This window comes from Protomyctophum bolini (genome assembly GCF_963924005.1).
Source record: "Protomyctophum bolini genome assembly, chromosome: 23".
Lineage (NCBI taxonomy): Eukaryota > Metazoa > Chordata > Actinopteri > Myctophiformes > Myctophidae > Protomyctophum > Protomyctophum bolini.
The window spans coordinates 13,770,351-13,794,899 of record NC_137884.1 but is presented as its reverse complement, the minus strand read 5'-3'; the positions used below and the strand labels follow the sequence as shown (position 1 = coordinate 13,794,899).

Sequence of the window (24,549 nt, the reverse complement as noted above, 5' to 3'; positions counted from 1 at the left end):
TCAGTGACGCACAACAGATGCGACGAGAGACAGCGACAAACGGTCTCTGTCGCCCTCTGGTGGAAACATCACATGGGTGGACATCATTTCAAACTTTCAAAATCTCAGTGGTGGATGATCTAACTGAACTAACATACCGGTACTCACATTTTTTCTATGTAGGCCTACATATATTAGTTTTTTAACTTAAGTAAAAGTAGTAAAAGTCCTGTATTTAAACCTAGATTATGTTTTGTAGCCTAATTACCGGTAAGACGCCTGAGGGCGAGAAGCGACGTCACCTCGACCCCTAAAGGGCGAGGTCTGCTGGGCGAGTTCTGGCGCTTTGGAATGGGGGGTCAGATCAACATATTGCCTGGGTGACAGTAGACTGCTGGGCGAGTGCTGGCGCTTTGGAATGGGGGTCAGATCAACATATCCGCCTGGGTGACAGCAGAGTGCTGGGCGAGCGCTGGCGCTTTGGCATGGGGGGTCAGATCAGCTGCAGGGAGTCAAATGGGAGACATCGAATAGGAAGGATGGATGGGGAAGTATCAACGTATAGAATGTCAGAACAGGTCAGCTCCATATATGGAGATCTAAGGGTTTGAGGTCAAAATGTAGAGTTGCTGGCCAATATTGATGACATCAGGGATCTCCATATATGGGCTTAATATTGATGACATCACATGTGACAAGGCATGACCATATGGGGGCGTGACCAACCGAAAAACTGACGGAAAATGAACAATTTCATAGTAATGTGATACATTAAATCTTCAAAGTAATTGGAAACTAAAGATGTCAATATATTTGTATTGAGATGTAGAAGTATAAATGACAGACAGACGCATAGAGATCTTGATATAAGGCTATGGGCAAAAGGGATACAGATAACAGACTTATCTCCATATGGGCATAAAAGTATACAGACCAGAGGGTACATGGGTGTACGGTCTGCACACCCATGTACCCTCTGCTCTGGGCAATTTTAATATAAAGGTATTGTATTATCAATTATTTCGTTTTGTTATTTAAGACCTCCCCACTATAAATAAATAAATAAATAAATAAATAAATGTCTGAACTTAAACAAGTAAAACACTTTTCAAAAGCATTTAAGAGATTTTGAAAAGTAATAAAAATCAAATCACACTTGTTTAAAGTCAGGGGCACCTCACTTCTCTAAACGAACATAGATCCCATACGTAATTTCCGAAAGCAAGGCGTTGGAGGGGCTAGCACAATACAAAAATAAATTGTGAAAATAGAAGTTCACAGCAGGTCACATCGCATTGTTTGCACTTGTTGATCAGTTATTTTTACTAATACATTTTAAACAGGGAAGTTCATTAGTGTATTTCTGTAAGTTTGGGTCCCAGGAGCTGAAGGCAAAATATTTTGTGTCTTGGGCCTAACCTGCGTTAGGCCTATATGCATTTGTGAGGTCGTGTTCTTCCCTCATCATGTATAATAATAAATTATTTAAGGAAGTCACATTCAGTGTGGAGTGAACCGTGCATGCCTAGGATGAGTTAATTTAATTAAAGTTTGAAGTAGTTACGTTTATTAAGGTTTGAAGTCGGTCGGTCCCGACCTACTTCATGTGCACAGCACATGAACATATATGGGCAATTCTCATGCTGGATAGACGAAAACAACTGGACAAATGTTGGAGCAGCTAGCACCGCTAAAAAAAAAACACACATTTCCTGCCTCTGTCAGAAAAAAAGTGGACAGCTGGCTCACCGGGACTGGAGTGTCCTGTACAAGATGCCAGTGCCACACAGACATCCTCATGCATTGTGAAAACACCTTTAAATGGGTTCAGGTAAAAATGGTGAGGGGGTGGAGGGCAGCTTTACTTCTTGGATTTAATTGAGTCTAAAGGTTGGCCAATGTCTTTCCCACGCAGTTTCAGCCCAAGGACTCGTTCCATCTTACCCATGACCTGGTTGTTTGGAATTGCTTTCCCACTTTCATATTCAGCAATGACCTGAGGCTTCTCGTTGATTCTAGTGCTGAGGTCCTTCTGGGACAGGCCTTTCTCCTGTCTTCCCCGCTGGATGACCTTGCCCACCTCCAGGGGAACCTTGGTGTGACGCAGTTCTTCCGTCTCGCCGTCCAAGTTGGCTGCATTGGTCCTGGTCACAACGTGCTGCTTGTTCTGTCCTGCAGCCCATTTCATTGTTGTCTCGATTTCCTGGCCGCGTCTTTGAGCAGCGGTAACGGCCTCCTTGGATTTGGCGGAACCAGCCGTCCTTTTCTTCCTCAAGACGGTCACGGTGTCCCAGTCGGATTCTGACATTTTTCACGTTATTCAATAAGAACTGTGTAACAATGGCTGAGGCTAAATAGAGTATTAATACTGTCACAGAAATTATTTTTTGGAAAATCCACCTATTAGTCCAAGTTATAAAGGCCCCCTTTGTGTCACTGTGACATCACTGTAGTAGTGTAATGACATCATAGTGCATGAGTAATCATTGATGACATGAAGACATACCTCCACACAAAACGGATACTTCCAACTGCTACTGTGCAGTGTGGAGTTGGTGTGGTGGTGTTGGAGTGACTATGTAAGGGATAAACATGTTACCAAAACATGATTAAAAAGTCATCACAATCTATCAGTGGACATCCATTTGGCGAATGAATCATTTAACCATATCCAGTCGTTCAAAACAGGATTGTCCTTTAAGAATCTAATTTGGAATATGTCCTAAAATGTGCCAAATGTTATTATTCTAGTAGACCTCCGGTTGTATTGTTGTAAACATGTAAATAACATCCATACAACATATCAGGAAACATTGTTGTTTTCCTTAAGGCTTTCTTTTGATTTTTAAATGAAGACAAAATTAATTATTATTTTATGTATATTTGTACATTTATTTATAAGTATGGCATGGATCTAATACACATGTGAACATATATAATATTACAATAAATAATATCAGTTTAGATGGGCCATTTATACTGGTTGGGAGGGGGTTCTTCGATGAGTGGTTCCCATGGCTTCCACTCCGACATTTTTCTGGACAGAGCCAGCTCACACTCTGCCTGCAACGGGAGGACACAACAGGAAAAAGGGCTTGATTACATACAGTTTACATATTTATATTTTAAACACTGAATTGTGGAAACAAAATATCTTCCGGTATTTCTGTATAGCAAACGTGTCTTTTTAGATTTTAGCGAGCCAAGTCTTCTGGTGGTGCCTGGCACAAAACATTTTCAGATAGAAGGGTCTGTGGCCAAATATATAAATGTGGGTGTCCTTGACAACAGGCACGAAAAGGTTCGAGAACTACTGGGTTAGAAGGCATTTGTATAATCGGCCTCAGGTATTAACCCATTTAGACCGGAGGACGATTCTACAAATGCCTTCTAAATCATGACAGTTTTCTGAAAAACCTGTTTCTATGTCAGTGGTTCTCAAACTATTTCATTTCAAGGACCCCAAGAATTATATGTATTTGGCCGCCAAACCCCATCTCAAAAGTTCCAGGGACCCCCCAGAAGCAAATATTTGAGTTAAAATCGTTCGCTCTGAAAGAATATATATTCAAAGATGTGCGCCACATTTTCACGATTTTCAAAAATAGCAGACCTACAAGTTCATAGAGTTCACCTATGAGCTTGTAGATCTGCTATTTTTCAACAGCTAAAGCATAACATAATGCTTAAAACACCAAAAGGGGTTCCCACTTCCCGCCCAGAATGGGTAAATGGGTTAAATACTGGAAACAAAAAATGCAGACAATAGAAGATCAGGTATGTCAGTTGAGGTGTCAGTGAGAAGTGACCTACCTGGAAAATTACCTCCTCGATCTGACCACAGTTAATCTTCTGCTCCAGCTTCCCAACGTCCTGCTCCTTTGAATAGATAAGAGGAGACTTAATTGATCAATCTGATCTGTTCACTCAACTCTCTCAAACAGAAATGATTTTACCAACAATCAACTGGAGGGTGCATGCGCTAAGCACGACTAACGCAGTCTGTCTTATGGTTGTTTTTAATTGATATTTCTGTACAATTTATGAGATTCACGGTCTATACTTGTAACACAGTACTTTGTGGACCTTGTATCTTTATAAGATGGCCTTAAAATTAATGATTGTTGCATCCATATTCAGGGAAGGAGGGGCATTAGCCAAAAAACTGATCTGCAAGGTCACATTCGCATCGCAATGTACTGTAACTGGCGAAGCGATTTGGTGTGTAGAAGAGAGTAGAGCAAATTCAGGTCTGATAGTCTCGACTAAAGGGTTTAAGTAAGTGGTTAACTATTTTACTTAGTGTGACATTGGCACATACCGTTTTGACGAGTTGGAAGCGATCGTTGGTCAGCTGTTCAGTGTACTTTCTGTAGGCGGCGTCCTGAGGCATGGTCTGCACCGATGCCAGGATCTTGGTGTACAGAATCCTCAGGCGCTGTGGTGAACACAAACATGGTTGAAGGTGTCCAAAATGATCAAAGTATTCACATCGGAGACCTTGTGGTCCACGTTTGAACATGCAAAGATTCAAGGAGCACAATGGGCTCAGTAATGTTAATTTGCATGCAAGACGAATCTAGATGAACCAAACTAGCTCCAGTTTAACTTAAAAGTGCCCGTTTCTGTTGCGCTGCATCAATAAATATCAATATCATTAGATGTGCAACAGTTAATCAAATGTATCGATTTAATTGATTCAGCAATATAATCAATAATCATTTTAAATAATTGATCATCTTTCCCTTTTGTGGGGATCATATTCATTCAAGTTTTATTAATTCTCAAAATTAGTGAGTAATCAAACTCATATTCAGTGTCGAGCAATACAATCATATAGAAAAAAACCCATCACATTACATCAGAAGATCAGGAAAAGAAAAACAAAGGTATACAAGTGAATTACTGTACAGTGTACATGTTTACAAATAAAAAGCTAAAACTAAAACAAGTTAAAACCAATTTCAAAATGATCTAAAAACAGTTACACATATTGTGGGGGTCTGTATGCTCACCAAGGTTTTAAAATGATGCAATTATATAAATTTGGCCACTGACCCTCATTTCAAAATATTTTGTTCCAGGGACCTCCAATAAGCAAAGACTTGAGTTAATTTTTCAAAAATAGCAGATGTACAAGTTCATAGTGTGGCACCCGGTGATGCGCTATGAGCTTGTATATCTGATATTTTTCAATAGCTAAAGCATAAAATAATGATGGTAATAAAGTGGTTAAACGCTAAAGTGACATGGATGCGTTTCCAGGTCTCACAGGGTCCTGCATTTTGGGGAGACTGTATTCACTGGGAGTGCTTTCTTACCTCATGAGGATTCTTGGACACGGCCAGGCCCACCAGACCTGTGGTCTAAAAAAGGGAAGCAGGGAAAGACAAACATTTAGAGTTAAACAACTTCAAAACTCAACACAAGTTGAATAATTGCGATTATCAATTTCATTGCGTTTCTGTCGTTGAACACTGGACTGGAGCATGAATACAAATTCCATTTCTGTTTGGCTTTTGGGCCTTGAGGTTTTGCATATTTTCAAACATTCTCAAAAAGTAGTGGAGATGGAAGATCTACAAGGCAAGCTCACATAGTCTGTTGTCATATCTGCCCTCCTGGGCAACTTCCAAGGCCCAGACCTTGGAAGGCTCAGACCTTGAAATTAAAATGGTCTGAGCCTACTGCTTTATAGGCTATACCAACTCCCAGCAGGAAAACATTTTGAACACCTGTTTAAGACTTTGATTGCAGATTTGCAGCTATATGACAAAATACAGAATATTTGTGTTAACGATTGCGGTATAACTTTGTCATTTATATAATCGAACAGCTCAGATACAGGCTGTAGGTCAAAGTCTCATACAACCTGGATTTGTGAGTGTGGATAAATCAATTCAGGCAGCAGAGTTTGCACTTCAAAAAATATATAATCGCTTCCCATTAGCCTAAAATGGCCATCCAAAAGCCTTGAGAAGCCATTTATGCACAACAGAACATAAACACTGACACTTATGTATGGCAAGAAAGCACCATTCTATTACATTTCAAAAAAAGTTTTGACATTATCCACGACGATTTGCACAAATGTCCTCGCATAAAAACCAGTTTTTTTGTAGGCCTATTATTTTAAGTAAAGCCAAAATTAACAGTGAAAGATGTTGTTTATCTTTAGCTAGTGCTAGCATACCAGCTAACACGACCTGCGCCGATTTGCTTTCAGATTACCAATAAATTAATGATATATAACCATATGATTATCATACAGAATAAGTTCAGTTTACGCGACTCACTGTATTGAAAATACGCATACGTACAGTGTATAAAACAAAACAATAGCATGACCTCCATGTGTACCTTCTTTAGCAATCCAGCCATCACTGATTATGTCCACTTGTTCCGGCCCCTCAATATGACGTCTGCATAGACTTCGTCGCACGAGTCACGACGTAAGCCAAAATAATAGGCTGTTTTTATTTTGGCTATTAAACAGCCGGTCTATAATAAAAAATACCAAAGTATTGACCGGTTGTCAATGTATCAGGAGATTCTTGCAGAAAAACTGAAGTGAAAACATAACATTTAAGCTGATGATTGTGATGATTGCTGCATGGAAATTGGCAAACCAAGCAAATACTCATTGTGTATCAGTCTCGATGAGCTGGAGAAATTAGGGGCCACCTGTTGAACCAACACTATAGCAAGACGGGTTTAGCATCATGTCTACCTGCTTCATTATCGGATTAATTAGGTTGTATGGCCAAATACCAGGTTTAGAACGGAGGGTTCTGAATTCTGGAATTTTAAGATGATGTCTTGGAGATTGTCGATTATGGGGATCGTCATCAGTTTAATCTTAGATTACAGTGCCGTTTGCTAGTGTTAATGTCACCCCGGTTATGTCACTATGACTCAGGCAAATCCATATATGGAGTCCACGATGTCAGACTTAAATATGTCAGTTAACTCTGTATATGGAAAATGTTGTCACAATCATAGGCAGCAACATTGAGACACAAAACAACTTGCATGTCATTTTCAGTTTTATTCAAAAAGCCAGAGCATAATTACCTCACAAAGTTTCTCACACACTCACACACACACGCGCGCGCGCACACACACACACACACACACACACACACACACGGATAGTATCTGGGATAGGATTGATCAATTGACTTTTCCTACTGTACTGAGAATGGTCACTCAATTATACGTGTATATATAACCAAAGGTTTAACATCCTGTACTGACAGAATTCAAAGTTGGAGTGACAATAATACCCACTAGTCTCTACTCTCTGTGCTCTAACATGCAAAAGGCTACCCAGACAGACGGCAAACAGTGGAGTGAAATAGTAATACTGTTCCATATTTGCCTATTGTTAGCATACTTTAGATAACAGAAACGCACACCAAGAGCACACAGCTTCATTGAGTATATAAAAACGGCAATATCTTGCCCTTATGTCACTCAGGGTTGGGAGTATGTTGTAAGAGAAAATGTGTGAATGTGGTCAATCGCCCTGATCAAAGTTATTAAAGGCAGTATGAGTGAAGGTGACATCCACTACAACATTCAGGCCTAAATTATATACTCTGCAGTGCGTCCAAAATGTATTATTTTCAATCAAACAACAGGGCACATCAGGCTTTAGACAGAAGCAGAGCCAATAGATGGATTTTAGCCCCAAGAAGCAGATGCAGAGCTCAACATAGCCCCTCTCGGAACCCCCCGGTTGAGCTCTTTTCATCGTTCACCCGTAGGGTCCCTTAGCATTTATTCCACTGCCTATGGTACACAGCTGTACATGCGCTCCGTTCTGGCCGTGCTGCACTCCGCTTAAGTGGTCGTGAGATGTTTCAAGATGCATAACACTGCTATAGGAGACAATGGAAATGTGGAATAATTTTAATTTGGAGCAGATGCCGTTAAGTAACTTTTTTTCCCCCGTTTTGGCTGTCTGAAATTCTCTCTTCCTTCCTTCCTTGACTTCCCATTGTACCGCCACCCGCACCGACACTGGCTAGCTGCGATAGAGCAGATCAGAGGCAGGAACGTAGGGACACAAAGTTAGCCAGTGTCGGTGCGGGAGGCGGTACAACGGGAAGCTCAACAGAGTTATGGATGTGAGCATATTATTCTCATGCACTGAAAAGCTACCTTCCTATCACATATATTGTATGTACAATGAACCATGTTCACAAAAGCCTGTTTTTATTGTTTGCGAAAGTCACAGAAAAGACGTGCTGTGGTTGGTCACTGGCCAGTAGGCCTTTGAGTGTCAATTGGGGAAAACGCAGTTGGGGCAATGCTCAAAACATGATTTACGATTATGTGCCTATCGGGACATAACTCGAACAACGCCGAGTCGGCTCAAGCAAACTTCACAACGTTCGTCACAGCGACTCGCTCGCTTTAGTTCGATCGGCACGCCACCATCGCGGTCCAAAACTACTTTACCGTCGAAAGTGGCAGCAGCGAGATTCCATCCCACTCGTCACAGGAGGTTGGGGATGGTAGTCCATAGCATTGGGCCTCAGTCTGCGGCTTTGACCGATATCCTCATATCATATCCAGTAGTTCCTTCCTGGCCCCATCCCATAATGCACTGGGATACATTGGAAAATTATTACAGGCACTAATGTAATGAACTAACTAAGTTCCGATGGCAGGAAGGAAAAGTATTAGCTAATTGTCAGTCGCATGTTTATTAAGAAATCAAAATAAAACATGATATTTTCGCTGTTGTGGAACAGTTTTAACTTGCAAGCAAGCCTCACCCACTGGTGTTGAACAGCTCACCCGAGGCTTAAACAGGGTTCATATGTGACCTGGAATTCTGACCAGTGCTTTGATAAAAAAAAGAAAAAAAAGAGATCCAGTTTTGGTGCCAGAATATGACCTGTTGCTTAAAGAAATACATGGAAAAGCAGCGAGAATTATAAAAAAAGACCAGTCACTATACGCACACGCAATGTGGTTACAATTTATCTATTAATTAAAAAAAATGTTTGGCAGAAAAAAGGACTATCTACATTACAGTAAAATTTCAAGTACAAAAATATATTACAAATCTTCAAAAGTATTTACAAAGACAGGTTTTTCTAAAAAATTCTAGGTCTCTACGATATCGTCAGTTACACCTTGCTTCAGTTAGCTCTCAAGTCTAGTAGCGTTTCCTAAAACAGTGGTTCTCAAACCTTTTGTTTTCAAGAACCCCCATGACTCTGAAAGTGTACAAATGGACCGTCAAGTGTCCATTTGTAGTACACTACCAGAGTTACAGACCTGTTAAGAGTCCATTTGGTTCCTAATTATCAATCATTTAACTGGGGACCCCCTGGAACCCTCTCGGGTCCCCGGACCTCACTTCGAGAACCACTGACCTAAAACATAGAAGCAACACTTCCCCCTCCAACAATTGCCAGTAAGATAAATTTTGAGATTTTTCACGGAAGGGAAAATGATTGACGAGGAGACGTGCGTCGTTCTTGGTGGGATAGGGCAAGTAGGGCATCTGACGGTCATGATGGAAGAGCGGCGGGAAGGAAGCAGGACAACGGTGGGAGGGGCCTCGCCTCATTCGTCGAGATAGCAGGATGTGACATTGGTACGTTCTCAGTACCTCATTAGAAGAACATCCTGGGAAAAAATAAATAAAATTTGTTCCGGTACTTTCTGAAGTGTCCTATGCCAGAGGTTTGATGTCGTCGTAATGCCTCATTTTACACTTACATACATACTGAAAATACCCGACCTACGGGCCCGGATTAACAATGTAACTTAAGCACCAGGGCCCGCAGCCTGCAAGGCCCTGTGCGAGACTATTTCAAATAGGTACAGCTGTTGCTTCCGTCTAAACCATATTCATGTGTCAACAATTTCAATGTAACGCAACACAGGAACCCCAGCTAGTGCTTTTGGTCGTCCAACAGTTTCTTAACCACTCAGTGGGAGGAGACTCAAAAATAGCTGATCCGGTGTCAGTGAGCAGCCTTATAACTAGTATAACTAACTACTAGCAAAAAGTATCACTCTTGATTGTGTTACGCACACGCGAAGCACGTGTACATGGGGACTTTTGATTTGGTGTAGCACCTGAGCCCACGGAGGGGTTGATTCGGTAGTGCACGTGTCGCAGCGTGATGCTTTGTGCACTTGTAGATCTGCTAATGTCATAGTGCAACCAAACATAAAAGGACTTGTCTTCTACTAGACATCTTCTCCACTCTCCCTAACATTTTAGTCAAGTTTTTATATTAAAATAAACTTGACTATATTGTCTATATTTAGTCTTAGTCATCATAGCTTAGTTTGTATTTCATTTGCCAGTGGAAAAAGACATTTCTTGGTCATATTTTTAGTCTACGAAATGAACACCGTCTCACACACCTGTAGATGTTGGGGTCGAGCAGCACAGTGGTGTCTGTAGGCAGCTTGGATAAATGCACCACTTTGGTCTTCTGCTGTGGCCTGTCGCTTTCATTCACCCACACGTCTGGCAGACTGAGACAGAGGAATGTGTTATTATCACACACAATATAGAAAATAACAGAACTCGTAGATCGGCTATTTTCGCTCAACATAAACTGTAAAATAGAAGAAGTAGGTCAGGAGTGGCTTTTTGTGAGTATCAGTCGGTAACACACAGGAGTCTGTCCCTGTTACAATGCGCTAGACCCCTGGGAGATGGAATGATGAGGTGGCGTGCCACACCTACCATCAGCTCCCACTACTTGCCGCACGACATGCCACACCCAGGCTGTGCTACTCATACGCTGAGTTGGCAGTGCCTGGGATTGAACCCATGAACTTGTGGTCCAAAGGCGAGAGCTCTACCGACTGAGCTTAGTCAATTCTGACATATGTCTGACATAAAAAAATGAAGTGGGGAAAAATTCTTCTCGATTATTATTATTTCTTAAATCACACCCATGTGAAATGATGGGCGATCTTATTATCATACGTCATCACATATCTCATTCCAGCCAATCAGAATTTGCATCCTCACATTCGTCTTTAATGTTTGTGTTAAGCAACATTTGTGTTTACACAAACACACAAAATTGTCCATTCATTGTCAATGGGATTTAATGTTTGTGTAGGACAAGTTTGTGCACATACTGTACACCAAAAGCTGGACATATCTATAGAATAATCACCAAGAGAGTAATCATTAGTTGGAGCCTTGGCTTACATGTCTTCAGGTGTCCAGTGTAAGAGGACCTTCACTTTTCCAGAGTCTTCTTTCCTCCTGGCTATTACCTGCATGGAAAGATCAGTGAGGCACATTTACTTATAGACACATTAATGCTACAGAGCTAAAATAAGGCAAATCTTTGCTCTAGAAAACGCCAATGTTCCAATCACGATCACCGGATAATCAGAAATGACCTCTGAACATCGGTGAATAGTTTAAAACCACGGATGGCGGAGTAGTTTCAGAATCTTCTCCAGAGACACATCTTCTCCAGAGAATCTTCATGTTTAGCAGGTTCGTTCTCAAGCCCCTATGAAGCAGATTCTATCCTTCCCCCATGCCAAGATCTTTCCTATTCTTGATCCTATTGATCAGCAACCTCCTCGACCTGAGAAGTCCCAGGTTGCAATTAGCCAGCAAATCCTTTTCAACTCTGCAAAATGCAGATCCTGCCAGTGTTAATTATCACATACGAGAGCGGGGAAACACCAGCTTTGCTATATCTGCCAAGGAAACCACAGCTTAAAACTGGCAGTAAATTATATGAGATGCAAGCAAGTAAGGAAGATCTGTCATATGACGGCTTGAAAACATTCAGCATGGATCATGGACATTCAGGAAATTCAGTGATCAATCACTGGGATGGAGGGGAGGAGGGGCTGCGTGTGTAATCATGTGTTGTATGTGCTGGGCTGGCGCATGTCTCCAGCCACCAAAGCGAGGACAAGTAGAGTATCGATACCCGTTTTATTTTTCAGAATAGATATTTTCTAATGTGTGTATATGTACAGGATGTGGTTTAACAGTAACAGTATACTTGTATGGTATGTGCGTTTGCCTGTGTGTGAACGCACTGTACTGTGGAAGACGACACTGTGTCCGTTGCCTAGGCCTTCGATCTGCGTAGCCAGGTTGAGACAAATGGCTCGGTGACGGATGGCGTCCATGGTCTGGGCATCAAAGAAATCGTGGGGTCGAGCTGGACAAAACAGACAAACAAAAGAGGCAAGGTCAGGGTGGGCGAAATAATTAAGTGCTCATCTAGAAGAAGCAGTGTGAGGTATGGTCTGAGCTAGTACATTCATGTATGCTGTCTTACAGGCATGACTAGGCAAGTATGGAAGTGGAAATCAACATTTCTTAAAAACGCAGAGTTTTAGAGTTATGTACAATTGGTTTCATCACATTGGCATTTCAATCAAGACTGCAAAAAGAAGCATCGTGGTATCAAATACATCCGTGTCTTTTTTAACTCTCTCTCTCCCCAAAATGTTAAGGCGTTACTATAGCCCTACTTGACCCCAAGAAATTACATCTGGCCACAAAAGATCACAGGATCTATCGAATAAGACAAACTGACATATTGAGCCTATACACACAGTATAAGCCTTCCCCCAGTAGGCTACCTTCACATTGAGTAGATCCTGTGATCTTCTGTCGCCAGATGTAATTTCCTGGGGTTTATTGGAACTATAGTAAATAATAAATAAAAAAAACCACCATAACATTTTCTAAAAAAGTACATATTTAGCCACATGCTCGAATGCCCCCGCCCCCCTGTCAAAAAGAGCAAAAATCTCTAAAATGAAAGAAAGCAGCAAATGAAAAAATGAACACTCATCCTTTAAATAGATGGTCAGAAAATTACATTCACAATCTAGGAATTCTTACTCAACTAACAGGTTTAGTGCTTAGTTAATGAAACTCATAAGAGTGTACACATGTAACATGGTTACATGTGTACACTCTTCTGAGCCAATTAAACCGACAGTACACCAAGGATTTAACGGTGAGCTTTGTGAGGTAGCTGAATGAGTAGAGCTAACTTACAAATTGTATACCTTCAACATTTATTTTTTTCAAATAGCGGAATAGCTACACACTCACAACATTGTGAGCTTGTAAATTAGATTAATTTGTACATTATGCAAAAATAATAGCGATTAGCTCAAGAAATTGAGATCAGGTGGCTTCATGGTGGCTTGTGTTACATTATGCAAATGTATATCCAAATTATTTTCTCTGCCACACCCTCATCCCAGCTACTCCCCTCCCACATATTTGCGTAATTATAATGATGCTAAAACAGACGGTGATGGAAAGTAACTAAGTACATTTTTCCAATTCTTTTACTTCTACTTCACTAGATCTTGGATCCAAATATTGTACTTTTACTCCACTACACTCATTTGAAAACTTTAGTTACTACTAAAGTAATCTTTGTAGATTTTGATTATAATCATTACAAAAGATGCATTAACCATTTCAGCTCTATATACATTTCGTCCATTTGAAAATAGCCGATCTACAAGCTCAAAGACCATGTAAATCTGCACGGGGGATAGACGGGGGAAATGCACAGAGGGTGGGTAGGTGTTGTTCATGCTTGTGCGACATGGTGGGTAAAGGGGACATTACTGACGTTGGGTTTGTGCTTAGAGGCGAGAGCTACATCTCAGAGTCACAGACATGTGAAAATGCAAGTTGTGAATTATAATGCGAACGTACACAAGACCAACCCAACACCATTGTCCAATTTATATATATATATATATATATATATATATATATATATATAATATACCACGAAGGACTGCACTGTCAGTGTGTGATCCCCTCTTCCAGAAATGACAAACTTATCTCATCTTACTGAAACGGCACAATCTAATGACTGCACAAGGACAATGTTGGTGCAATCATGAGATTTGACAGGGAATCTATATTTAAATAAAAATGGTTGTAAAGCGGCTAGTGTGTGTCTCAACTGCTCCTCCCCGCTTATGTGTCGCTATTCGTCTGGCAAGAGAGGTGGCGTTTGTCTGGACTCCTTCCCAATACGCCCCCTCCACCTATACCCCACCGGTCCGCTCCCCAACACTGAGCCCCGTATCCTTTTCCCATGGGAAAGAGTTTTTAGGCGGCTGAGTCGCTGACTCCGCTCTGCGAGTGAGTAACAATGGCAGACATTGCAAACAAAAGTAACTGAAAAAGGAAACTGAAGACTGAAGAGGGGGAGGGATTATACAAAGTAGGGCGATATCGCTGACGTAAACCGTACGACCAAATCAAACGGCTCGTTTCCGAGGTGAATTTACGTGAACACCCCTATATCATAAGAAAGCCTGATTGTTCAAAAATGGGTCTTTGTGGGGATAGAAAATACATAGGGGAACCCAAAAAAGTGACGGATACATACGTAGGGAGCGCCGACGTTTATTTTTGAGTTTTTTCCTCTTGTTGAGGCCCGCCTTGGACGGAGACTCCTCCTTCACCTTGCCCTGGCTGGCCATCTTGGACGAGCTCTGGGAGCTGAAGTGGGTGGGCACGTGGCGCGCCAGCCCCCCCTGTGAGGCAAAGGTCGCATTGCACCCCCCTACCACACACTGTAGGAGAACAGAGGGGACAACATAGTACCAGCTAAATTAAAATGGAAGTCTAAAATGTGAAATATAAACCTGAACCGAGTGGTTTGGAGAGATGGAGAGGTAATATACAGATGGATTTATTAATTACTATTTTCAGTTCGGGAACTCGGGATACACATTTTATCCAATCAGGATAGAGAACTCATAGATAGATTAAAACAAGTGAAATTGGAACACTATAAACATGAAGCTGATACATGTTGCAAAGCGTTGTGAGCTTGTAGATCTGCTATTTAATAACACGATGGAAGCCAGATTGCCTCGCAACCCGTCAGATGACGGGTTAAGATTTAACCCCGGAGGTCGCAAAACCCGTCAGACGGTGTGTAGTAAGGGATATATTAGTACCATGCAGCCGAAGCTAAACACTAACCTTCCGTGCTGCCCAGGCTGCTAGACAGCACCCACGCTCCCATCGTGAGGAACAATGCGCGCGCCTCCCATAAGGACCCACTTATTGTCGTTTCTTTGTTGCTTGTTTTCTCCGAAAAATACTCCAAAGTTGTTGTTTTAGTCCAAACCGCCCGGCGTTCAGATGTAAACAGTGATTTCTGATCGCATCGCGCCAGCCATGTTACTGCTTGTGGTGAAACCGGAGACATGTAGGTTTCTGCTCGAAAAGGTTTTTGCGCCTCTACTCGTATTGGGCTGTATCGACCGTAATAGAATGGCGCCTATATAGGGTTTATAGCTGGCTCCCTGCGGTCATTTCAAATGGCTGAAAGTGTTAAAGGTTTTGTAAAGGTGAAAATCGTACACATTGGCTCCATTTCGCCTTCCCCTGAAAAGCAATGGTTTTGGACATGCAAGGTTTTTCACTCGACACTGACGACGGGTGATGGAAGCTAGTGGAGGGCATCTCACCTTGAAGGGTTTGTCTCCGCTGTGAGACAACATGTGTCTCTGGAGCCAGCTCTGACTGGTGGACGGTGTGTTGTACACTTTACAGCCCTTCCACAGACACACAAACACCTGGAAGATAGAGGCACACACACATTTAGCAAGGGGGTCAATGTCACAACGACTGTACTTTCTAGCCCTCAGGATTCCCTGTGAATGAATAGTACAACACAAATAGAACACAAATCAGTCAAATATGTTAACCCTCTAGACTTAGTAAACTACGCTATTTCTTAGAACATGTAAATATCGGAATCCTAGTTCTTCATATGGGACAAAGTGAAGCTCTGAAATGAAAAATAAAGGGCAGTTCACACTGAGAACAATAACAATACTGTTCACCAATGTATTTGTTATAGTTGTGGTGTGAACATTGAAATTATTGTTCTAGTGCTGTGCAAACGGGCCTTTAGACAGATAGACTAACAGACCTTCACCCCAACATTGTCCAACAAGTCAGACATACCTAGTCATTTCTCTCTATATTAAATTAATTGAAATACAAAATGTCTATATCCTGCACTGATGGTAGAATGATCCTAGAATAGGATAACTGTAGCTGTACACCGTCCTTATATAATATATTTTGGTTTGGTTGGTTTCCGTTATGCTCTGCGTTTACTTGACCGTTAACATATGTTATGGGGGAGAAAAAGAAGAGCCAAACAGACCCCTCCTCTCTGTCCGTCCACATGCATGGACCGGATGTGTTCGGCCAGGTCAGGGCTGCTGGGGAACAGGAGCAGGCAGTTGTCCCAGCAGCAGGTGTAGCCCCCCAGGGTCTTGTTGGAGTTGGAGCCCCCCGTCACAGAGCCCGTCGTGGAGCCCGGACCACTGACCAAGCCACCGCTGCCACCTCCGTTCATCATGGCCGGTGTGGAGCGCCCGCTGGACGCCGTGCTCTCCATGTCCATCAGTGTGCTGCTGATGCTGGTGGTGGTTGATCCATGGCACAATGCACAACACCAAAACACACATGGAAGAGAGTGGAAATAGTAAGATTAATGTGGTGTGGTTTAAGGCAAAAACATCCGTCAGGCAGAAACCTAGCTTATATCTCGACATTTCAACTATCAATCTTGTAGATTGGCTATTTTATTTGATGTCTGTCGGTTTTATAAATATTGATCCAATGAAAGGTTTGTGACAGCTTGTGACCAAATAATTGATACACTGGCACACAGGTTATTTTTTCCATTTCCTGAGAAGCAACGTTTTTGTACACAACGTTTATACCCGACAGCGACGACATGACTATATCATCTTCTGCAGCACTGCAGCAGTATGTACAGAAGGCATAGCATTAGCCTCGTCTCCTTTTTTACCAGACCAGCTGTTCTATGTTTACCAGAGAATTGGTCTTTATTTTTGAACTTGTGGTCAGGGTAATTTGGGGATTTGAACAAATTGACAAGCCACAGACCAAAGCCACAAGCGCTGGGACTTGTGGCTGCCGCTAATTTCCCACCCTGTTCGTAAGTAGCACTGGCAGCACCCAAATGTGTGCAAGCAGAGCTGACGCAGGTCACCATATGGCCGGGTCATTCTCACACACTGTGTGGGGCGCGGGTAGTCTAGAAACATTGACAACATGCCTCAATGTAGAGTGATAGCTCGGAAACAGTCTCTCAGTCTCACCCACACACACTACAGACGTGTATGCAAGTGCACACACACACACACACACACACACACACACACACACACACACAGCTGCTACTCTGATCTGTGCCAGAGAGGGGAAACAAAAGTTACTATTGAGTGACTGCAGCTGCCTCTACAACAGATTCCGTCCCATAAGCCTGATTAATACGAGAGTTGTGCGCCGGTGTCACACATCAAAAACAACAGATCTACAAGCTTATAATGTGTCACAGCCTGGTGCATTGTGTGCTTGTAGATTGGCTACTTACTAAGAGCGTACAGCGTAGGGTAGCCTCTCTGACAAAGTAAAAGGACAGATGAGGGGGGGAGGAGGTGTAGGGGGAGGGGCTACGGAATTCACAGCAGGGGAGAAATGCTTCCATTCAGCAAGTAGAAGAGTGTGACAGAGAGGCAGTAATGGAAGTTGGGACGACGGTAGTTGAGAGCTTTATCGGGACTTCCATTTTCTTTCTTTTTGAGTGGTGCTAGCCACTCCTATAGACAGCTATGTGTGTTCCTGGCTGTGTCTGTATGTCCATCAGAGTACAGAAATAGCGTTTGTTGACCCCCAAGTGTCACTGTTGCGCAGTTACACACACACTTGTACAGTACAACACCACAACACGAGTACAGTACAGCACCACTCACTTCAGACTGGTCTGATTTTTTCTTATTGTATACATAAATTAAAATTAAGAACTGCTCAAGCACCATACATAGTCTACCCATCTTTCCTCTCTAGCACCCTGAGCCAGACTGTCATCACATCTGTCTGTAAATGTCACTGTGATGTCACTGTGATGTGAAAAAGATGCCAACAAACAAAGCATTGTTAAAGACACCAATAACTCTGTCTTTATCGACAAGATCCAAAGTTCATTCATTGTATAATGTTTTTTTTTACTTTAAAATTAATCCACATATTTATTTTCGATTGCACTTACTCAATACTCCTCTTCTGGGCTCAGCGGCTCAGGAGGTAGAGCAGCCACTTGGGAATCGGAAGATTACCGGATCGATCCCGGGCTCCCCCTGTTACTGTCAAAATGTCCTAATAAAGCCCTAAATGCTGATGAGCATGATTTTCTCTGCCATCGGTGTGAATGTGAATGAAATTCACATTGTAATGCACTTTTGCTAAAATGTGCCACCGTATAAACGCACCATTTACTATTTCTACGGCCCCTGTTGTATTCTCCCCGTTTACTGTACGGGACAACTCGGTCATTGTGGAACATTTATAGTGTTAGATTTAGGAGTTACAACTACATCGAAGTATACCTACTGAATTAAATGACATGCTGCAACAGCAACAATTATCTTCTTGAATATTATTCTATGATAACTGCAATAATATATAATATACGACTATATAGATTAGTTTCATAAACCACACTTAAGCTTTGTTGTACAGTAGTGTACAAAGTGTGCACAAATAAATAGCTGAACTTTTGTCATTTTCACAATGTTTGATTAACTGTTGGACCCCTTAAATCACACCTTGCACCACCTAACACCAACCCAGCAGTGGTGGTGACCTCCAATGCCTGATATGTGTACTCACTCACAGCTCAACTAAATAACAATGACATCATCCGGCCATACTGCTTACACAAAACAGATTCATGCGTAAATGCTGCAGCCCAACTCCATATTTCTTGATAAGCATCAAAACCATGTTGGCTACTCACCAACTTGTTCCGACAATGAACTCACTTCCATGCCCCTGAGACATATAGAGATTATAGATATAGAGGCCGTTTTGAATCTGAATATGCAAACAATATACTGTAAGTGACTAGGCCTAGTAGGCCTATATCAGTATGATTGAACAACCGGTGCATTAAATGAATGCGGAAATCAAAAAGCATGATCTGAAATCAGAAAGTAAAGAAAAAAAGTCTCCAACATTTGCATGCTAATCAGTGATGTTCTAGTGATGAATCAATGCGATGAGCAATACAACAAGGCACTGGCGCAGATACTGGTATTGGTGGTAGGTAAGAAAAATAACAAAATCTGTGAAGATTGACAAATCAGCATGTCACTAATCAACTATGATTTTCTTCACTTTTAAACAGAGCCGAGGGTTAACTAGTGAAAACCTGATTAGAGTTCAATAGTCTGTGTTACAGTGACAGCAAATTCTCTGATTACTGTGAAAGCAATGGATTTGATCAGTAGTACAGATTAAAATAATCTGGCAGTTTTTTTGAGAATTGGTCACTGTGTGCAGATTTAATTACCGGTAATCTGAAGTCTGAAAGGGAGCTAGCCATGACAACAAATTCAGAATTACATCGAGTAGAACAACCAAAACAACTTGAGCCTGAATCTGAATTATACTTCACTGGACGCGAGTGTCGCACACTGAAAATACCAATCTACAAGCTCACATTGAACTTGTAGATCTACTACTTTCGGTGTGTGACACCCATGTGCAACTAAATATAAATCAGGGTTTAACACGACATGTGCGAAACTGGGCCTTAAACGTTACATGGGGTTGAATCAACTAATCTATGTATGGTCTACTGGAAGTAGCCCATGCACTCAACTCAACGTGAAAGACTTTTGCATTCAGCATGCCAAATGTTTTTGTCTAGCTTCTGACTGTACCCCGGTTTTCGATGCCATTTTAAGACGATGCATTTAGACTTTCTCCATGCGCCTCAGTCCCCTCAGCAGGAGTACATGGTGTTCTCAGGCCACCGGACACTGGACAATAGCCACATTATGGACACTTTGGTGGAAAAATGCATTGTAAAAATCTACTTCTATAATCTATTGTGCAGATTTCTTTGTAAACCTAATGCTTTTCAGATTGTGAAAGAGACCGTTTTTCTTTCAGATTTGACTTAATCTAGTGTAGTTGGGAACAAACTTTATGTACTGTACAAGATCGGACCCTTACACAAATGTGGACATCTCCTCCATCTCCATTTACTGTGATATAAATAGGTTCTCGACTCAATGTAATCGGTCGCGGGACCCAAGGGTCTTTTAGATGGTTCCCAAACTTCCCAGGGACATTTTTTTATGAGTCCTACTTCAACCATGTTAGAGAATAAAGTACCGAGTACAGTATTGCATCCCAGGACTCCGGGAGGGTGACATTAATTGTGTTCTTTCTCAATTTAGTGAGTCTAAGGATGCAGGCTAATTGCAACACTGATGCAGACTAATCAATTACTGTCTAGGCCTAGCCTATATATTCTTTAACATGCTATTAATCACTAAGATGATTTGCATCAGAACCAGCATACCGCAACTACCGCATCAAACTGAATACCAACTCCATGGTCAAACATAACAGGTGTCAGTTAATGACTGATAACTACACAATATAACGTCTGACAGTGACTGAGCAGTCTGTGGGGGCAGTAACATGAAAACAATGCACTTCCGTATATACTGTGTAAACACAAAATGCCATCCAATCTAAAATCTTCCTGGACCAAGTTTTAAATCTCAAAGCTTGGCTGAGCTGTAGAATTGTCTGTAGAAAATAATCTAATTTAGTTGGCTGGTGACTTTTGAAAGTTCTGAACCACACTGGCCACTTTCCCTGGATTAACTGAAAGGATCCGTTGAACCCCAGTACATTCTGTGGGGAACATTAGCCAAAGAATAGCAGATCTGCAATGTGTGAGCTTGTAGATTGGCTATTTTTTGGCAAAGATATTTGGTGTAGACAGAAAAAGTGGTCCAAGTACAGTTGCTTTTCAAAGAATATTGATATAGATTTAAGTGGTTAAAGTTCAACAATCGTGTTAAAAGTAACAATAAGACCATTAGTGGGTCCTTACTCGACTATCACTGTGTACTGATGACGTGATGAGCAAGCAGCGTAGGCGTTAAGGTACCAGTTTCACAGACAGCATGACACTTCCTAGTTCCTATCATCTTGTCCTGGATGTGTACACAATGAGCACTGTAGTGTCTGCCAAAGTCGATCTGTGCAGAATCATCGTATATTAGACTCTGCTCCTTGAAGACAAATCGCTGATTCTTTTTGCAGAGTATTACAATTGCCAAATATGAAACCTGGCCCAATATATGTATGTGGAGTTGTGGACTGTGTCATTTCTATGTCAATTTGTATTTTCAGCTCAGTTGAGGATGGTGAGGAAGGGGAAAAGATCCTTTATCCAAGATTTGAAAATGGAACATTCTCTAGGACAGGTTAGCCTGGCACTTTCGATCTGTAAGAGTCAAGTGTCAGCAGCTAGTGAGCTTATTTTATATTTTTTTTTAGATTATTGTGCATGTCCTAAAAGTGAAGTCTCTTGACCTGCTTTACCAAAAACTCAAGAAGATGAGAAGTTATGTTAGACTATGTTATGACACAAATTATAAAAAATAAAAAATAAACTAAATCAACTTGATAGATGACCGAGGGAAGCCTCCTCCCCCATTAAAGTCAATTATCTACATTACAAAACAACATGTTTGTCTGGGATCTCCTTACCATATTTATGCCCTGACATCTCATCTGACCTTTACAGCCTCCAACTAATGCATCTCATACACTGCCCAGTGCCCACACAACAGATTATAAATCAAGGCCTCCTCCTCCTCGCAGACTTTAGGGGGTTCTTTGTGGGACTGGTCTGCTTGTGGCCTAAAGGCCTCAGGCAACAAGTGCCCAGCCATGGACTCATCGTGGACGCTGCACACTTCTCTCTCTTTGTGTGTACTCTGTATCTCTCTCTCTCTGTGAGAGTATGTGTCCCTCTCTCACTGTTTGTGTGTGTAATAGTGGCAATACATCTCTCTCCAATATAAACACTGGCAAAGTATTAAATCACACGGGATTACATCTCTATAAACATTTCTATAAAAACCATCCCCGATGGTGGGCACACCATGCTGCAGCCAATAAAACAAATAATTTGCATAGAATAATGCACTCAACAAATGCATTATAGTCCAATGTCTACATGTCTAGTAGTTAGGTCCATCGCACATTGTGAAGCTGCATCACACACGGTGTGCTAAAACGACAGACTGGCGGTCATCATTGACCCATGATGCTGAGTGCTGAACATCTTAATGGTACACACAGTACAATCCTCGGTGTTTGATTTATCCGCTTTAAACTTTGCGGGTGGAACCAACTGGGAGTGTATGCCACAATGGTTACATTATGGTACACTCACACATTTAAATGGATTCACAATTTCACATGATCAAAATCCACGCAAGCAAACAAACAAACCTGTCTTCGGAGTCCATGCGGCTCAGCGGCTCTCCGTCCGAGGAGGAGATCTCCACGCTGGCCCGTCTCTTGGTGCCAGCACCACCACCACCACCAGCAGCAGTACCATGCTGGGGTTTTTCCGTGCTCTTTGTGCAGCAGTCTCCTCCGGGAGGAGGCGAGGAGGACCCGCTCTCCTCCGCTCCTCTTTGTTCTTGGTTGCAGCCACCCTCCTCTCCCTCCTCCTCTCCCGGCGGCTCGGTGGTGCCGCTCGGCCAGCTGCCTCGACCGGGACCGCCGGGACTAGTCGCTCCTCCGGCTTGTTCGCCACTGTCCTCCTCCTCTTTCTTGATTTCGGGCAGAGAGACCATGTCTTTGACAGCAGGAGAAGGCTTCTCCTCCTCCTTTCCCTCCGTCGCACCGTGTCCGCCGACGCTCACGTCCATTTCTCCGGGCTGCACGGTCGCCGTGTCCTCTTCTTTGGCCGGTTCCTCTTCTTCGCAGTCCGGTGGCGGCGGCGGGGAGGCCTGCAGCTCCCCTTCTTCCTTCTTGCCGGCTTCCTCCTCCTTCTCCGCCGGGCCGTTGTCGTCGACAATCGGCCGAGAGGAGGAATCTTCCTCGGGTCCTCCTTCGTTTGTTACTGCGGCCATTTTTTGGCCAGAAAGCTCCTTTTTTTAGGGGAGAAGGGGGGTGATGGCGGTGGCGTGTTGCTGGAAAAGTTGCAGTGTTCCGTTTACGTTCCTTCTCTTTGAGTGTGTGTGTGTGTGTGTGTATACTAGTGTCTGTCCGCTAGCTAGCAACGCAGCGGGAGGTGGAGGGGGAGGAGTAACGTGATGACGTTGTGCGGCCGCACCGTGGCCTCCACGTGTTCGAAGAACAAACACGATGAGATGGTACATTCCTCCGTCCCATGGCCCGGGGCGGTGCTCTGACCAATCAATCGCAGCGCGGCCGTCCCGTCGGGCTATGGGATAGCGCACAGAGTAGCGATTGCACCCTATGATTGCACCCCCGGATTGCACGCCGAAAATAGCCGATCGTTGCAAAAAGAGGGACACCGGCGGAGCTTTCTCTGCATGAAGCCGTTATTTTATTTAATTAGTATTCGAATAATTATATTATATTGTATTTTTTAAAGCGGTGCCATTTTCATCAAGGAATCCTGCTGCAGTGCTGCGGACCCCCATCTGTGTTTTTTGTGCACACTGTGTGAGTGTGTGTCTGTATCAGATATTTTTGAATAGCTGAAGAAGTCAAAAATAGGGTAAAGTGGTTAAACTGATTGTGGCTATATTAAAGGACCCCGCTGGGGGTCCCTGCCAATATATTCTAAGGTCCCTGCCCTGCATGGGCCCCATTTGAGATCGATTGATTGAAGTAACAGAATGGAGAATTACAGTTCATTTCAACTCAATACAAAACTGTTAACTATGGACGACAAGTTAGACAACAAAGCATTACACTTGTTTACAATAGGGTGCAGTGCACCATATTGTTTAAATTACTCCTAAACATTTTGCGTTGAATATGTATGTGTTAGGTTCCAAAACACCCCAGAGAATTTAATACCTGCAGGAAAGTGAAGGCTCGTTTGAGAAATATTAAGAACAATCAAAGTATTGATGTCCATTTATTGGAAACACCCAAGTTGAGCTCTTCTATGATAAAGCGCCAAACGGAAAGATGAGGAGGGACTTGCAAAGCAAAAGGAATGCCCATAGCAGATGTACCCATCATAGGGATGGATGCAGTGGAATTAGGAGTCCCAATTGGCGGAGACCAATATTGGAAAATGGTCACAAGAAAAATGGAGAGACTGAATGAAGGACTAGTTGCACTGGAAAGTGTATTTGGATGGCTGGTGCAAGGAGAAGTCACCACGCAAAATATCATAACTGAAGTTGTGGACATTGAAGTGATGTACATCAGCGTCGGAGAGGAACAGGCACTGTCAGATCAGTTACGCAACTTTTGGGAAATCGAATCCCTTGGAATCCACATGAAAGAAACAAACGCACTTTAAACTTGGTATAATATAGCTGCAAGCCAAGCCCCCAGAACGGCTGGCCAACGTTGAAGTTGTCTCCCTACTGGTCAAAACTGGTACTGCAGGCGGGGGCTGGGCCCAGGTTTAATTTATGATGATGAATCCGTGACGTAGAGGTACCACTGTACCACAAGAACATAATCATATC

General features: G+C 42.5%; 3 protein-coding genes across 3 annotated transcripts; all 3 read right to left on the bottom strand.

Annotated features, from left to right (window-relative positions):
• Positions 1-1,784: 1,784 nt before the first annotated feature.
• LOC308310744 (endothelial differentiation-related factor 1 homolog) lies at positions 1,785-2,287 on the bottom strand (the record flags this gene model as incomplete). Its single annotated transcript, XM_080757147.1, has 1 exon — positions 1,785-2,287. One exon carries the CDS (start codon positions 2,285-2,287, stop codon positions 1,841-1,843), a length of 447 nt encoding a protein of 148 aa, XP_080613273.1. The 3' UTR covers positions 1,785-1,840.
• Positions 2,288-2,839: 552 nt separating this feature from the next.
• LOC308310906 (NADH dehydrogenase [ubiquinone] 1 alpha subcomplex subunit 5-like) lies at positions 2,840-6,399 on the bottom strand. The gene is made up of 5 exons (XM_080757367.1): positions 6,340-6,399; positions 5,301-5,345; positions 4,301-4,417; positions 3,793-3,858; positions 2,840-3,042 (listed from the first exon to the last, which is right to left on the bottom strand). Exons 1-5 carry the CDS (start codon positions 6,358-6,360, stop codon positions 2,941-2,943), a joined length of 351 nt encoding a protein of 116 aa, XP_080613493.1. The 5' UTR covers positions 6,361-6,399; the 3' UTR covers positions 2,840-2,940.
• Positions 6,400-8,674: 2,275 nt separating this feature from the next.
• On the bottom strand, positions 8,675-23,228 carry aebp2 (AE binding protein 2). The gene is made up of 8 exons (XM_080757404.1): positions 22,376-23,228; positions 16,182-16,440; positions 15,475-15,582; positions 14,382-14,568; positions 12,040-12,164; positions 11,183-11,250; positions 10,378-10,491; positions 8,675-9,627 (listed from the first exon to the last, which is right to left on the bottom strand). Exons 1-8 carry the CDS (start codon positions 23,002-23,004, stop codon positions 9,615-9,617), a joined length of 1,503 nt encoding a protein of 500 aa, XP_080613530.1. The 5' UTR covers positions 23,005-23,228; the 3' UTR covers positions 8,675-9,614.
• Positions 23,229-24,549: the final 1,321 nt, after the last annotated feature.